Raw genomic sequence first — 15,621 nt, 5'->3', positions numbered from 1 at the left:
CTCTCTCTCTCTCTCTCGCTCTCTCTCTCGCTCTCTCTCGCTCTCTCTCTCTCTCGCTCTCTCTCTCGCTCTCTCTCTCGCTCTCTCTCTCACCTACACACTCACACCCATACACACATCCTCTGACTCTTCACACACTGTGGCATACATACACACAATAAATAAATGAATGTTAAACAAAAAATTCTTTTTTAAAAACTGGATCACTTTTTTAGTTCGCAGATAAACTCTGCGAGCCTCTGCGAGCCTCCCATCTGGCCAGTTTCTCCTCTTTTCCTCTGTAGCCTTCGCTGGTGGAAGGATAATGAGGAGTGTTGGGCTGGCTCATGAAAGTGCCCACGGTCCTCCCAAAGGAGTCCTGTTAGCCATCTGCGGGCTCTTGCTGGAGCAGGAAGGGACGCGGCCTTCTGAAGCCTGCAGTAGCCCTAATCTTCTGGTGACATTGCAGTGACCCCCAGCCCTCTGTTTTGTCGAAATTCCATCTGAAGTGGATGATGGGAAATGTGAGCCCACTGGAGAACTTGGGTGTGGCTTTGTGTTGCTGGGTAAGAATGGGAGATTTCCATGGGGAGAGAACACGAGGGCTCCAAGGTTGTTGGTTTATTATTGTGTCCGTGGGGGTGACTCACTATCGCCTGTTTGTACCACACAGGGGAGCTTCTGTTGCTTTGGTGTACAGCAGAAACATTTTTCATGTCACTTTTTCCACATGCTTTCTTAACATGATAAAATCCTATAGAGCAGTGACCTTCCAAAGGTTTCTTTGTGGGATGTTCGAATCTCCCAGTAACAGGTATTAATGGGCAAGATCCCCACGCTGGGATTTAAAGCTTGGTTATGATCTGAGTAAACACAGCTATATTCTCACAGTGTTGGTGATTGGCATGTGAGCTCCTTCCTGCCATGTGTTCAGACTTCTCCCACACTGAGATCCCTGGGGAAGAGCAGGATCAGGAATGTAGGGAAGGAAGGTTTCCTCTGTGTCCCCAAGCAGACAAGGTGTATTTGGGAACCTATAATTTCTTGATTCCTAAGTCTGGCTGAATTAGCTAGTGTTAGGTACATGCCTTCCCGGCTATTGTCAGAATTATGACAGTTGATTGTTGGACAAGAGGTTTGCTCACTGCACATGGACAGAATTGGAATGCACAGGAGTGGGCAACCGTGGCATAAAAGCTGCAACTGGAGTGGAGGCAAGGTTTACTGGGAATTGGCACTTAGACCAGGAACACATCCACAGCAGCCATCCAGAGAAGGCGGTGCCACATGTGACTTCCAAAATATGTTAGTTTCCAGTTTCTGAAAGCTTTCCCAGAGACCTTAATGGACGTCATTAAAAACCAATTGAGGTGAATTACAGCTGACCCACCCAGTGTTGTTACCAAAGTTTGCCAATGGAATTTCAGTTTGAATAAATTAAAATTCTGTAAAGAAATTATAACATGAAGTTATTGTGTTTATAAAATTGAGGTGAGAAGATCCTTGATCTTGAGGTCTGGCTTTGATATATTACTCCTGGGGCCGGGGCCAGGGCTTAGTGGTAGGGTACTTTCCTTGAATATACAAGGCCCTGGATTCAACAAGCAAAGAATAGGAGCATCCTTCCGTTAGGCACATCCCACTTGCTATGACTCAGTTCTGCGGGAGTTTGATGGACACCCAGTATGTCTACTGCAGCTGTTGACCAATGGTGGATCTTTAGCATCTAGAGCAAAGTTCAACTTCCAAATTACCTGTAATGTTGAATATGGCAGGGAAACCAAAATTTATATATAAGAAAAAAGTTAATCTCCAAAAATGCAAAACCTAAGAAAGGTTTTATTTTTTGTTTTTGGATCCCTTTGTGTCTTATACCACTTTCATGGGACCTCACATCTGGTTCCTCTTCCCTGCAGGGCATGCTGCTGAAGCGAAGTGGCAAGTCACTAAACAAAGAGTGGAAAAAGAAGTACGTCACCCTGTGCGACAACGGCGTGCTGACCTACCACCCCAGTTTACATGTGAGTACATGATGCATGGGGCAGAGGCAGTGGCAGAGCCAGGGCCAGTCCTCTGCCTCCCCGTGAAGAGGGCAGTGTGTTAGGTCCCCTGAGATGTGTTTAATGCAGTCAGGCCCTCGGGCCCCCTTCTCAGGTGTTAATCTAGGGCTCTCGATACTACAGTGGAATACAGTGCCAGTTCCACCTGAAGTCGCATTGTAAATGGAAGTGGCAAAGTGGTGTAAGCCCTGAGAGCCAAGAGAGTGACTGTGAAAACCTAAGCTACAACAGCTGAATTTGATCCCAGGGCCCAGCTCCGAGCAGCTAAGAGCAAAGCCAGTTGTAGATGTCATTGGCCGAGGTTGTCATGCCGAGGTAAATAACAGGCACCAACTCAGAAAGCAGGAAAACTGCTTCTCTGGAGGATGTCACCTTTGTGCTTTCTGTAAGATTCTGAAAACAGACTCGGTTCTGTTCTGGCAGGAATCCGACCATTCTGTCCACAGTGAATCTTTTAAGGTGGACTGTTCATTTTGGTTCCATGAACTCCTGCAGAGTTTGAAAATTAAAATCTGCACCATTAGTCCTTGGATTTTGTCACTCTGTTAACAAGAAGTTTAAATAAACATACTGAGCAGAAGTTGAAAGCAGTCTACGTGGCTGAATGCTGGGAGTGTGGGTGTCTGTGTCTCCGTGCACTTGGTCTTGGTGCTTCCACAGACACCACACATCCCACCGCCTGCTCGTCTCATTTTTGGAAAAACACAGCACCATTTTGATGTTTATATAGTATTCCACTATTCCACTGCATGGATATAGTCTGAGTGCTTCAACTGCATCTCAGAACACAACAAAAATGAGACATTTGACAAATAAATTTGACACCCCCCCCCATTATTATAAGTAACTCTGGATGGGCTTTCTACTGATACCCTTATCTGTTTCCCTAAGACAAACTCCCAGTCATTAGTTTGCAGAGCTGTAAGGTCTATGCAACATCAACAGCTTGAGCACACACTGTTGGATTCTAGGACCCATATGCCCACTTATCTCCCCAAAGAGCATTTGGTGAGGGGCCTTTTCCCTGCACACTCAAGAATGGTCACATTTTTAAAAAGCCTTTTTCCTGGCATCCTTGGTATCCTCCTGTGGTTTGTTGCTGCTGTGACTGTCCTCTTCCCTTTGGCTTAGAGCAGTAGCTGTACCTTTCAGAGCCACATTAGAAAGCACCTGCTTCCCTCCCGATCCTGGCTGGCGTGTGGTGCTAATGACAATGCCAGCCATGCCTGACTGTCAGTGTGCAGGCAGCGTCTGACTTGCAGGATGTTTTGACTGGGCAGCAGGATGAAAGCATTCACACACAGCCGTCCTGTTGCTTCCACTACCACAGGCAGCAGAGCCATGAAGGTAGTCCACCTGCGACTGTGAAACAGACCCCGTCTCAGATGCATTTGCCCACGTGTAGGCTGATGCAAGCAGGCCCTGCGCAGGACTGAGATGTGCATCTGTGGGGTGACTGAGTGAGTCCCAACCTGGGCTGTTCTCAGTGTGTCAGTAGGTGTATTGGTATGTAACTCCATCCTGAGGATTAGTGTGTACACATCTGTGTTTACAAGGTACATATGATAGATGTCTTCATAGGTTCTTGTATATTCTCAAGGTGTAGCTATATTTATGTGTAGATCGATGCTCGTTTTTAGATGAAATACTTTGTGTGGCTCTTTGTCTAGCTTGCCTTGGGAGTAAATTTGGTTCTCCAGGTAGCCTTGATGGCAGAAGCTGGTCTTTGGTGACCAAGGACAAGTAAAATCTGTCTGATGGCTTATCTTCTTTCTGCTCTGTACTTAGCCTAGGCTGCACCATATTGCTTCTGTCCCCATGGAATACATGGAAGGAAACTGTTCAATTTCCTGTTGGGGAGGCTGGTGTGTCTCCAGAAGAATATTGCTGTCCTGTGGTAGTTTAGCTGTAGCCCCGCCCTTCCCTTTTGCTACCCCTCCTAGTTTTTCTCAAAGCTTGAGAGCTGACCTGGCCTTGGGTGATACAGACAGACCCTAATTCTCCTTGCTTTGTAAGTGGAAAGGACAAGGCAGAGGCCCAGGAGAAGGCAGTGATGGCAAACTTCTACTCTGTGTTTCCTAAAACACGGTGGTTCCCAGACTGGTACACACCACAGTCGCAGGGCCCCACTGGGGCTCCGGATGGTGAAGCTAGAGGCCAGCTTGGGGAAATGTCCCCTTACAGCGTGTTCAGCAGCAGGTCACTGGGCATGCTTTGCATGGACTGTTAGAAGTTGAAAGATGTGCACTGCATCTAGACCCTACCCTGGCTGTGATTGCTCTCCACTGTATCCTTCAGTCTGGCTGGCAGCTTGTCTTTTCTGGAAACCCAGAGAATCACTACTGGAAGTTTGGAAATAACTGCCCTCAGAGTGGCTTCTAATCCTTCAGAGTGTGGTACCTACAAATTCCACCAAACTGATGGAGTCAGATAGCCAAGGAAAAGCCCAACCCTAAGATGAAAGCTGCCAAGGGGCATCACTTAGTTACACGTTGTACCTAAAGCTGGAGTCTCCCACAACCCACCCAGTTCCTTCATCTTTCCTTCTCAGCTCATGCTGAGTGTGTAAAATCAAGAACCCAGGCTAGGAACAGGAAGTACACCCAACAAAAGTAAGAATGAATGCTTTTCCTGGGAATGTGGTGCCCTGGGAGTTTGGGGAGTTACTGAGGTCATGGGCCGTGTGCTGCCCTGCTCCAAGATAGACCAGCCAAATCTGCTGCTGGAGATTGTTCCCTGGCAGCTCCAGGCATTTAAACTGAAGCAGCCAAGAGAGAGCCTGACGACAGAGCTCTTCTTCCAGACTACTCTGGTTCAGTCAAGTTCCAGCATCCACAGGGTGGCTTACAGCTATCTCTAACTCCCGTTTTAGGGAATCCAGCACCTTCTTCTGACCTCCTTGGGTTTGTGATATACAGACACCCATGCAGAGAAAACATCTATATACATGAAATAAAATAATTTAAGAAAAATTATATCACTCTTCCTCAAGATTACCAATGCCCAGAACACTTAGCTGCCCTTAGGAGAAGATACATATGAGGGTCTCAAGGATTTAAGGCTCATTGCTGGATCCTGATGGGGTGGGTGCAGGGCAGTGTGCTGTGAGATCCTTAGGTCCCCTCTGTGTGGACTTAGATATGAGCCGTAGGGAGCACCATGATGGAAAAAAACAGAGGGGATAATGAGAAAGAACCTTTGCCCCGGGGCTCTGCAGCGCAGCATGGCCACCTATTCATCTTCTGTGTCGGGGGAACAACCACTTGCATGGCTGACGATCCTGCTCTTGGAGTCGGCTATGTCTGGTGGGCTTCCTAAGTGGGCCTGGAAGAACTGACCTCTGTGAACATGAGCATTGTGTTATGGGACCCTGTGTGAGCAAGCACATCGCTGTCGCCCAGCTCGGCTTTCCTTGCCAGCGACCGGGCAGCTGCACAGCCGACCCCTGGGCATCAGACCAGTCTAGTGTGTATGAATCGCTTTCCCCTTCTTGGGCTTCCTTTCTCCTCCTCTCTGATACCCTCTTGAAACCAGATCAGCCCTGGGTTGTTGTTTTTTTTCCTCCCCAATACATAAAATTGGAACCGAGCTCTAGAAGGGACATGGTTTACTCTGTATATCCCTTAGCATTTGGGTGGCTGAGGCTCCCTGGTTATATAGCAAGGAATGGTTGCATGTGCTGTGAACCTTCAGTTCAGTGCTGCCTCTGGAAACTGTCATCAGATGCAGATTTTAATAGCTCCAGATTTCACAGGCAGACAGGAAACCGCTGACTGACACAGCATCAGAAAGGGGTCTGAGATGGTTCCTACGCAGATGTGAAGGCCTTTTCCCAGGGAAAGAGCCTGTGTTAGGAGGAACTCCTCTCATAGCACCCCTGGGCAGGTGCGCACTGGCCATCCATCGCTTGGAGGAGGCAGCATCTCTTCTCGTGTCTCCCCACAGCATTCCTACAGCATCCCCACATCTGCCAGCATGGACCTCCCATTTCCTGAGGTGGAGAGCAAGCAGTTACGCTCAAAGCCTTTGGGTGGTGGTTCCAGAGCCATGCAGAAACCAGAAAAGCTCCTGCCTCAACAGCAAGGTCCCAGGTTCAAAAAAACCTTCTTCTCATTCCCACGTGGAGAGCCCTTTTACAGGAAATGGCCAGCTTTCCTGTGTCTCTGGCATGGGCCTGGTCAATGAGTCATGTTGATGACAGGCTGCTTCAGTTTGCTCACTTGTTTTATGATTAGCAATTTCTCATCTTGCATCCCCATGAGTAAGCACCTCATGGCTCTGTGCTGTTCACCATCTGTCTGGCCTATGTGTTACCCAAGCTTTGCTCAGTGCTTGGGGGTAACATTGCCGAGTGTGGATATCAGGTTTTGTGGCTTTGTAGGGTCCTTCCTCCAAGATGGCCTTGGTTCCAGACCTCACTGTGTGGATATTTGACCACAATGTGTGTACTCAGACATCACCACAAGCTCTCTCTGTCATGAGTGTGGCATACCGGCTCCTAAGTATGGTTTCAGCTTGGCTGCTCCTCCTACCCCTGGTACCTCTGAGCTTTCTCTCAGCTTCTCACACTTGCCTGTCCTCTTGCCTCCACATCTTCAGGGGCAAGTTGCCTCTGCTAGGATTATTTCTTGTTCCTCCCCACTTGGACTTGCCCTCCATCAGACATGTTGAGGTTCCCCTCTGGGCTCTTCATGGGATCATTTCTCTTTTCTTGGCTTTTTTCAGAACCAAATTCTTTCACAGGTTGGGGCACAACTTGTGTCCAGAGGCCTTGTAGATAATACCACCAGCATATCTCTGGTGTCTGCCAGGTGGTAGGTGGGTGGGTGGTGGGTTGAATGGGTGAGGGGATAGAGGAAGTAGATGGAGTAGTAAGGTGGTAGGTGGGTAGAGTCAGGTGGATAGATGGGTAGGGGGACAGGTGATGGGAAAGTGGGTGCATGTTCTGGTAGGTAGAGGTCAGCAGATAGATGGTGGAGGGAAGGAGGGAGGGAGGGAGGGAGGGAGGGAGGGAGGAAGGAAGGAAGGAAGGAAGGAAGGAAGGAAGGAAGGAAGGAAGGAAGGAAAGATAGGCACCGAGTGCACCTGTGTGCTTAGCCTGCCCTTAAGTCTGCAGGGCTAGAGTTCCTGAGGTCATAGAAGAAGAATCCACCCAGTAATGCTTTTAAACCACAGGAAAATGGCACAGCCCCATCCAGAATCTTCTGTGAGGAATAGATGTGATTGATGGAGAGGGGCTAGAGGAGTAGTTGATTGATTTTTACTCTTTGCTCTTTGGGCGGGGTCACTCAGCTCCAAAATAAATGCAGGCTTATTCTTATTTAGGAATGCCCAGCCTTAGCTCGGCTTATTGCTAGCCAGCTTTTCTAACTTAAATTATCCCATCTATCTTTTACCTCTGGGCTTTTATCTTTCTCTCTTTCCCTCTTTCCCTCCCTCCCTCTGTTGCTGGTTCTGAGGCTGAGTGGGTAGCCCCTAATTTTTTTCCTACTCCCTCTCTTGCTACTCAATTTTTCCCCCAGATTTCTCCTCCTATTTATTCTCTCTGCCAAGCAGCCCCACCTATTTCTCTCTCCTGCCCAGCTATTGACTGCTCAGCTCTTTATTAGACCAATCAGGTGTTTTAGGTGGGCAAAGTAACACAGCTTCACAGAGTTAAACAAATACAATATAAAAGAATGCAACACATCTTTGCATCATTGAAACAAATGCTCCACAGCATAGACAAATGTAACACTTCTTAAAAAAAATATTTCATAACAGGAAGGTGCCTTGCTTTGCTTTTTAATTGTAGTAAAATACACTGCTATTCTGGCCACTGTTAAGACACTTAGTGGTAGACTTCTTGGCTGGCGTGTCCAAGGTCTCAGGTTGGTCCCTAGTATCACCAAGAAGAGAAGACATCTGAGTGACATTGTCACTCACTGCTGTGCTTCCCTTCTCCCGAACTTGCTCTTCTTTCCAATTGGAAACTCAGTCCCTATTCATACTGCTCCCCCAGCCCTCTGCTTAGATTCTTCTGTGTTCTGTCTCCACACTTGACTATTTTAGGACCTCGTAGGTGGAGTCACTTGGCATCATGATATCCTCAAGGTTCCTAGTTGTAGCATGAGACAGAATGTCTTTCTCTTTCAAGGCGTAGGATGTTCCATGTTAGGGTCAGAGTATGTTGAGTTAAGGTATTCATCCTCTGGGGAAACTATTGTGAAGCCACAGAGGAGAAGCATGGACGACTCCTTGGAGCTGTGTTGAACGCTACTTGTGGGAAAGCTGTCTCCCCGGGTGTATCAGCCTGCCAGGGCCCTGCTTAAGTGCAGTTCACGGGATATTCTCCAGGCTCAGTTCTGAGTACGGAGAATCATGGGAGTTTGACAACTCCATTGGCCACCCCATGGTCACATGGTCTCCCCCAGGAGAGGGGAGGCCTCCTACCTGGTAAATTACTTGTAACAGCATTTAATCTGTGCCACACTTATGGAATGGCTCTGATGTGACAGTGTTTTTAGGGCAGTATCTGCAGGGAAACAGGGCCCTGGGAGACCCAGGCTCCTTTAGACACAGAGTTGATTCTTTGTCAGAGCTTCATTTTGTTCAAGGAATTTATTTTATGCTGTTACTCCAGGTCTTGGGCAGCATTTCAGATTTTAAAATAGAAGTGAGGCTGCAGAGATGGCTCAGTGAGAAAATTATGTACAGTGCAGTGTGAGGAACTGAGTCCGAATCCTCAGAACTCTGGAAAGCCAGGTACAGTCGCCGCATCTGTAATCCAGGGCTTTCTCCCTGCGTTGGAGACAGAGACAGGCGCTCTCCCAAGGCACTCGAGCCGCTTACCTGATGTAACACCATGGAGAAGAAGAGACTTTGTTAAGGTATAGGGTGAGGTGTACCCAATGTGAGCCTCTGACTTCCATGTGCATACCATGGCATCTGTGGGCCCATGTTTACATGGACACGGGCTCACATCATAGACCCACCAGGTTAAGTAAATGCAAATGGCTGGCATGTGTGCTCGCTCCGTTTGCAGCTGTCTTGGTGTTGATGAAGGGTTATCACGCGTGGGGAGGACTGGGCAGTCAGGTCAAAACTGAACCACAGACCAGAGCTCTTTCCTGAGGTGAAAACTGTCCTTGCTTATTTTAGTAAAATGAAGAAGTAGAGGGTGGGTGGGTGAGTGAGTGAGTGAGTGTGTGTGTGTGTGTGTGTGTGTGTGTGTGTGTGTGTGTGTGTACACAGACTGCACTGTCTGGCTCATGGGTCTGAGTCTTTAAGCTCCTAGATGACTCTGGGAAACATTGCCTTAGCAGTATACCAAATGACAGTCCGCAAGTGATGGCCATCCTTTGTACCCAATTTCTATCATTTTGTTTCTCCCTCTCTCTTTTTTTTTTTTTTTTTTTTTTTTTTTGCCTTTTAGTGTTACAAATTGTGGCCAGAAATTCCCCCAGAAAAGCAGATAAATCAAAACCCTGTGTTTTCCTGTGGTGACAGTCCCCACCGAGGTCTCAGTGGGAGAGGTCGGCCGAGGGGGGTAGCAAATGTTCTCCCTCTTCCTCTGCGAAATTGAATTTCATTATTCTATTTTATAAATATTTTCTTCTATGGCTCATAACCTGATTGCCGGCTTGTTGCTAGGGTCTCACAAGGTAGGGCAGGGTGGCCCTGGCAAGGCCCCTTCTCTTCTGCTCAGGTGTGCCCGTGGCCCCGAAAGGAAACCAATCAAGGTGCGATTTATGTTCATTAAGTGCTTGTCAAAACTGAAAAATTTTCTAATCAACAGCAATCTAGCTTCGGCCCCCTCAGTGGCTGGGAGGGCCGCCTCTGCGCCGGCTACTTGCCTGTTAACAACTCTAGGCTAAGAAACCGCTGATGATTACATTAGGCTAAGCTGCGAAGTAAATGAACCATGTCTTATTTAGGTGCCACTAGCTTCAGAGTCTCCTGCCCCGCAGGGCACTTGATAGCGTTTTATGGCTTTAAAATTAGTGTAGCTTCCCAGTTGCTGCAGGGTGCAGCCTGTTATGCCTCTGAACTCAATAAGCAAAGGGAAGGGGCCTTTTGTTTCCCCCTTAGTTTTGTGGGGGTTCCTGCCCTTGCATTTTAGCAGGTTTTACTTTGCATCTTTTCCAGACAGCGTTTCGCAATAAAAATGTCTGACTGCCAGATCCATGCCTCCCCCACCAAAAAGAGGAGGGGAGAAAAAGTAGAAAATATCAGCATTTCAAGGGATTTTTTTCCCCTATACTGTAAGAGAAAAATTGATTCACAGTCACCCCTAATGGCTTCTCACATCAGAACTGCTATCTAAGGTTGGGAGTAACACCTTTAGCTCAAGAAATAGCTGTATCAAGAGGAAGAGGGAGAATCAGTGTTTTTCCAGGGAAAGTAAACTGAGAGCCGTATTTATATTAAGAGTGGTGGGACTTTTCGTCTTAGCTAATCCTAATAGCAATCCCACACAGCAGGAAAGGCATGGACACATAGGCCAGGATGCCAGAGCACCCAGCCCCACACCCACAGCCAATGAGGGAACGGAGATGAGATGGTCCCTGTCACTCCGGCCACTCGGTGGCGAGGTGTCCTTTAATAGGAGAAGCAGTGTGGTCTTCCAAACAGCTCAGTGTGGGAGATTAGAAGATCATGGGAATCATGCAAGTTGGATCTGTATGGGGTGGGATAAACTCCCGTGTGGGCAGGAAGGAAGCAGAGGAGCTTCTGAGAAAGTGGCTCATAGAAAGCGCTGTAAACAGTGTCATCTAAGCAGGCCTATGCGGACACTTATAGTTAGAAGTACTTACAGTTTGTGTTGTGTTCTATAGTGGCTCCATTGGCTAAGTCAGTTCTTCCTTTCCGTGTGTCTTTTCTAGCCATGGTAGCCAGACACCACTGTGGCGAGCATTTCTATAGAACTCACAGATGCTGAGCTCACCCACTGCTCTGCTGGTATTTAAATATTAAAGTCCTCCACTAGCAAAGGACACTACCCTACCCTTGCAATTTGCCCTGCCCTCAGAGATGCCTACAGCTACTGAAGAGACAGACAGTCTTTCACGTAGCAGAAGCACTCGTCTGGTACAGGCTAAGTTTGAGCACACATGGGTTACAGCTGGGTAATATTCAATTGAACCTAAAATGAGAAGAAGCTCAGTAGAGTAAGTCAGTCAAGACGAATACAGTCAAGGGGCCAAAGGTATATTCATGATTCACTGTGGGATTTTCTGCTGTTTTGATTTATATTACAATAACCTGTCCCCCTAGGCTGATGTTGGACTTTTGCCCACCACGGTTGGATGCTGGCCGCAGTAGTCCACAGAATGGAGAGGTTTGCTCTGTGAAGTGCAGGAGTGAGCCCACCATTGTACTATTGGAGGGAAAGTGTGGTGCCACTGCACTGAGCCTCAGCCATGTTCCTCCAGCCACCAAGAATGGCATGATTACCCAGGCCCAATGAGGCACTCATCAGAGAAAACACACAGTCTTCTAACTGATATCTTGGCTCCAGCCGCTGTTAGAGTCTAACTCCCTAGCTCCTTCTTCCCACAATGGCCCAGGGCCCGGTGCTTGTGCACTGGCAAGTGTCCTTCTTCAGGAAGGCCCTTCTGAAAGTAGAGCACTGGAATTCTGTCAGCTGTCTTGGGAAACAAAATTATTCCTCATAGAAATTTTATGGCTTTGAAGCCGCCTCCTACCTTGCTATTGTGAGCAGGACCCTTTGGAGAGAAGTAGAAATTGTCGTCTTTGACTTCCGTGATCTGAAAGGACGTGGCCAGAAGATTCTTCATAGTCCTTGAGCGTGTCCGTGGTATTTTTAGGCGTCCGCCTCTCCTCTGCCCGTGACTATGCATGAGGCTATTGTTTATCATTCATACGTGTGGGACTTTCGTATGTGCTTGATCTCTGTGAATGGCTGGTGCTATATCTGTCTTTATGGATTAGTTTCCTTTGAAAAAATACTAAATGGACTTTGGGAATAGCAGTGTATCTAACAATGGCTTCTCTTACATACAGTTTTTGTGATTTTTTTTTTTATTTTTTAAATAGAAGTTAATGAACTAAGGCTTCCTTTTTGAACCTAGACGTTTTCAAAGTATAGTGAAAATAAGAAATCAGTCTCATTTTTTTCATTTCAAGCATTCAAACAAAATTTTTAAATGTTGAAGTCCATTTTAAAATAATGACCCAAACATTCTGTGTTTATGTAGATCATAGTTTTATAAAAATAAGTTTTATGGACCAGTGAGGTGGCTCAGTAGTTGAAGGTGCTTGTCACCAGGCCTGACTACCTGAGTTGAACCCCTGCAAACCACATGGTAGAAGGCGAGAAGAAGCTGTAGATGCTGACTACTGGCTACATGTGTGCTCCCTGCTTGATAAATAAACATAACTAAAACAAGACAAGACAAAAGATAGTTTCCAAACGAATGCCATGAAGTAGCAATGTTCTTTTCTAGTTTTCCAGACCTCTCTATGACTGATGCATCTTGTTCAAGCGTAGGGCAAATGTGTCGACTTGCATAGCAGAAGAGGGAGTGGAATGGGACGTACCATTGCAGCTCATCCTGGGGGTTGCTCTTGGATGCTACACTGAAACACAGTATACATCTGAGAGTTGAGGAATGCGTTGCGGGACCTCACACGATGGCCTCCTCGCTGCATTAAAGCCATTGCACTGTACTGTGAATGACGTTTTTGTGCATTTTAGCCAGACATGCCTGCCACGTGCATCCATGCACATGACGACATGCAGCAGTCACTTCCATACACTGATGTTTCTGCCATGTAGTGTGCGGGTTTTCCAAACAGTGGCACTTTCCTCCAGTCCATAAGTCCAGATACTGCATTAACACCATCACCAGTCTCTTCAGAAAATGTTAAGTATTTGAAAGATGCCAGGCCTCACAGTAAGAGAGAAACAAGGTTTTAAATTTTTTATTTTTTGCAAGGAAACTCAGGTTTCCTCATTAGTCACCAATAGTATCAGGTATTCTGTTCACTTTTTCATGAAAATGCCTGTACTTTCCCAAGAGCTAACTGTAGCCTGTGTGCAGCAGTTGTTGTGTTAGGTGAAAACGTGGCTACTGGAGCTGGCAGTTCCAGAAATGGGCACCGAGTAATCGTCAGACCCGGAGGGAGGTTTCATGTATCCTGCCTGTGACCGCACTCAGAAAATAAACAAGGTGTACATTCACCTATTGAAACTCACAAAGTGAAAAGTAGCTTTTTGTTGTAGGTAAAACTGCTCTGTCGGTCTTGCAACATCAGTCCAATTTCTGTCCTATTTTAAAAAGCAAAGTACCCGGGTGATGGTGATACAGGCCTTTAATCCCAGCACTGGGGAGGGAGGCAGAGGCAGGCGGATCTCTGTGAGTTCCAGGTATACAGAGCTAGTTCTACTGTCCACTGACCTCTGGACCCCCTGACAGGCATGGAGGGCCATCCTTTGAAGACTGATAAGCTAAATTATAGAGAGGAAGGGAGATCAATTAGATTGACTGTGTCCAAAAGTAAAGTAAAGCTAGGGAGATGGCTCGTCAAATAAAGGCTTCTGCTCCAAGCCTGGGGAACTGAGTTCTGTTCTCCTCTGACCTACTCACAGAGAGAGATAACAAAGTAAATAAAGATAATAAATGTTATTTTAAAAGAAAACAGATTTCAACACGTCTGTAAAAGCTATCTGCCTCAAAGCATTACATTTTGTGGTAAAGTGTCAAGTTTATCAACACATTACACTCAGGAGCCAGAGCATATTGGGAAAATCTAATTACAACAAAGATTTCCTTTTACTTTGTTTGCCATTCGACTTTAAGCACTATAATTCTTTTAAGAAATTATTTGTTTTTTTAAAAAAAAATGGCATTCATTGATTCTCTTAGCTGGACTCGCATCAAGTAACGCCACCACCGTGTTCCCGGGCCTTGTCTTGGTGGTGGATCTAGTTTGGGGTGCAGATCATACTTTGTGCATTTTGCTTTGGCTTCAAGATGGTGTTAACTGCCTTGGCCAACCCCGTGAGTGCATCAGCAAACCATCCTTCACAGACAGATGCGAGGCGGCCAGAATCGATCTGCTAAGAATATTTTTAGGGACTATTGATGGATTGCTGTATTTTGTGCTTAACTCAAGTGCCAAATGCCCCAGAGGTGACGAAGATGAACTTCCCCTTTACTGAAGACGAGCGAGGCCATCACGCACACAGAGGGCTCCGGGATGGCTGGGATTGCTTTTGAGGTTCTTGGGGGAAATTTCTTGACAGCCTTGTAACTATCTGCTGGTGGGGATCGCGCAGCAGTCTGCTTGCAGCTGCCAAATGTTACCCAGCTGATCACCTTCCAGTCCGGGGACACCTATCTGTGAAGTGTGGGGCCACATTGTACAGCAGCCAAACAGTGAATCCTCAGTCTCCAGAATGATCTGGAACACAGAGGCACTAATGGCCCCTCATCTTTCTCCTAAGGCCACCCCCACAGAAGGCGGGAGCCATGTTAAACTGTGCTTCTGTCAGCAAGCTGAGAGCCCTGGGTCTCTGACGTGGCTCTCAATTGCACGCAGGTCTCTCTCATTGCACCTCATTTGCATCTGGGACATCAATTAGCATGTTTGTTGAGGCTAATTGAATGAAACTCAATCATAGCTCTTAATTGCTTGACTATGTGAAAAGAAATCACATTAATGCAGCTAATTAAGTGTACGGCAATAGATGCAACATAATTAGGAGCAAAATGTAAAAAACAGGAGAAGGCAAAGGTGCAGGCGCGGGGTGCAGGGGGACAGCCAGGCATGGTCGTCGAGCTGTTGGCGCGTTCAGGAACGGGTCCCTTTGCTCTGGCGCCTGCTTGGGAAAAAAAAAAGAATCCGCATGTTAAGCGTGGACAAGTTGAGGGGGAAAATGCAAATAGGTTTGCAATTACTACTTTTTCAAGCTGTTGAGGGGCAAGAGATGGCACGTCTGGGGGGCCTGGCTCTTGAGTGGGCCCCAGGGACTTGTTAAGTGCTGTTTAAAAGTACTTGGCTTTGAATTACCCTCACGCCTTGTTAAAGGGTTTTTCCCCTCTTTTATCTTCGATCAGCATTTTCTGCAGCTAACGTGGAGAAGGGTATCTGAGTAGTATTTGCATATCAAAATAGGCTTGCTGCCTTTATTTTACCCAGTGAGGTCCCTACCTCACACTCACCCTGGGTCTGCATGTCTTGTCTGCTTCTGAAGGCAGCACATTGTTTAGTGGTTGCAGCTTTAATTCCTCAAGTACCAAGCTGGGGAGAGATGAAAAGGCCCTGTTCTTGTAGAAGCAGGATCAAACTCAGGCAGATTTCTCTTGGGAGAAGAAACTAGGCAGAATGGAAACATAGGAATTGCCAAGTGAACATCTGGTTTTCGTTCTGTTGGTGTGTGTGTGTGTGTGTGTGTGTGTGTGTGTGTGTGTGTGTGTGTTTACACACAAATTTGCAGAGGCTAAGAGTCAGTGTTGAATGTCTTCCTCTGTTGTTTTCCCCACCTGGAACACAACTAGAGTGGCTGGGCAGATAGCCCAAGGGTGGTCCTATCTCTACCTCCCCAGCCATGAGACCAGAGACAGTCATGCTGGTG

General features: G+C 46.9%; 1 protein-coding gene across 9 annotated transcripts in view; it reads left to right on the top strand.

Moving 5' to 3' along the window:
- Positions 1-15,621, top strand: part of Agap1 (ArfGAP with GTPase domain, ankyrin repeat and PH domain 1) — a 456,884-nt gene that overhangs the window by 287,746 nt on the left and 153,517 nt on the right. For all 9 annotated transcript variants that reach the window (XM_005361713.3, XM_005361712.3, XM_013351735.2 and 6 more), the window contains one exon: positions 1,896-2,000. In XM_005361713.3, the coding sequence (XP_005361770.1) occupies positions 1,896-2,000 (105 nt within the window). The remainder of the gene's footprint in view (positions 1-1,895; positions 2,001-15,621) is intronic.

The sequence above is a fragment of the Microtus ochrogaster genome, linkage group LG4 (assembly GCF_000317375.1).
Source record: "Microtus ochrogaster isolate Prairie Vole_2 linkage group LG4, MicOch1.0, whole genome shotgun sequence".
NCBI lineage: Eukaryota > Metazoa > Chordata > Mammalia > Rodentia > Cricetidae > Microtus > Microtus ochrogaster.
The sequence above is the reverse complement of the archived record's forward strand: the minus strand, read 5'-3'. Positions and strand labels throughout refer to the sequence as shown.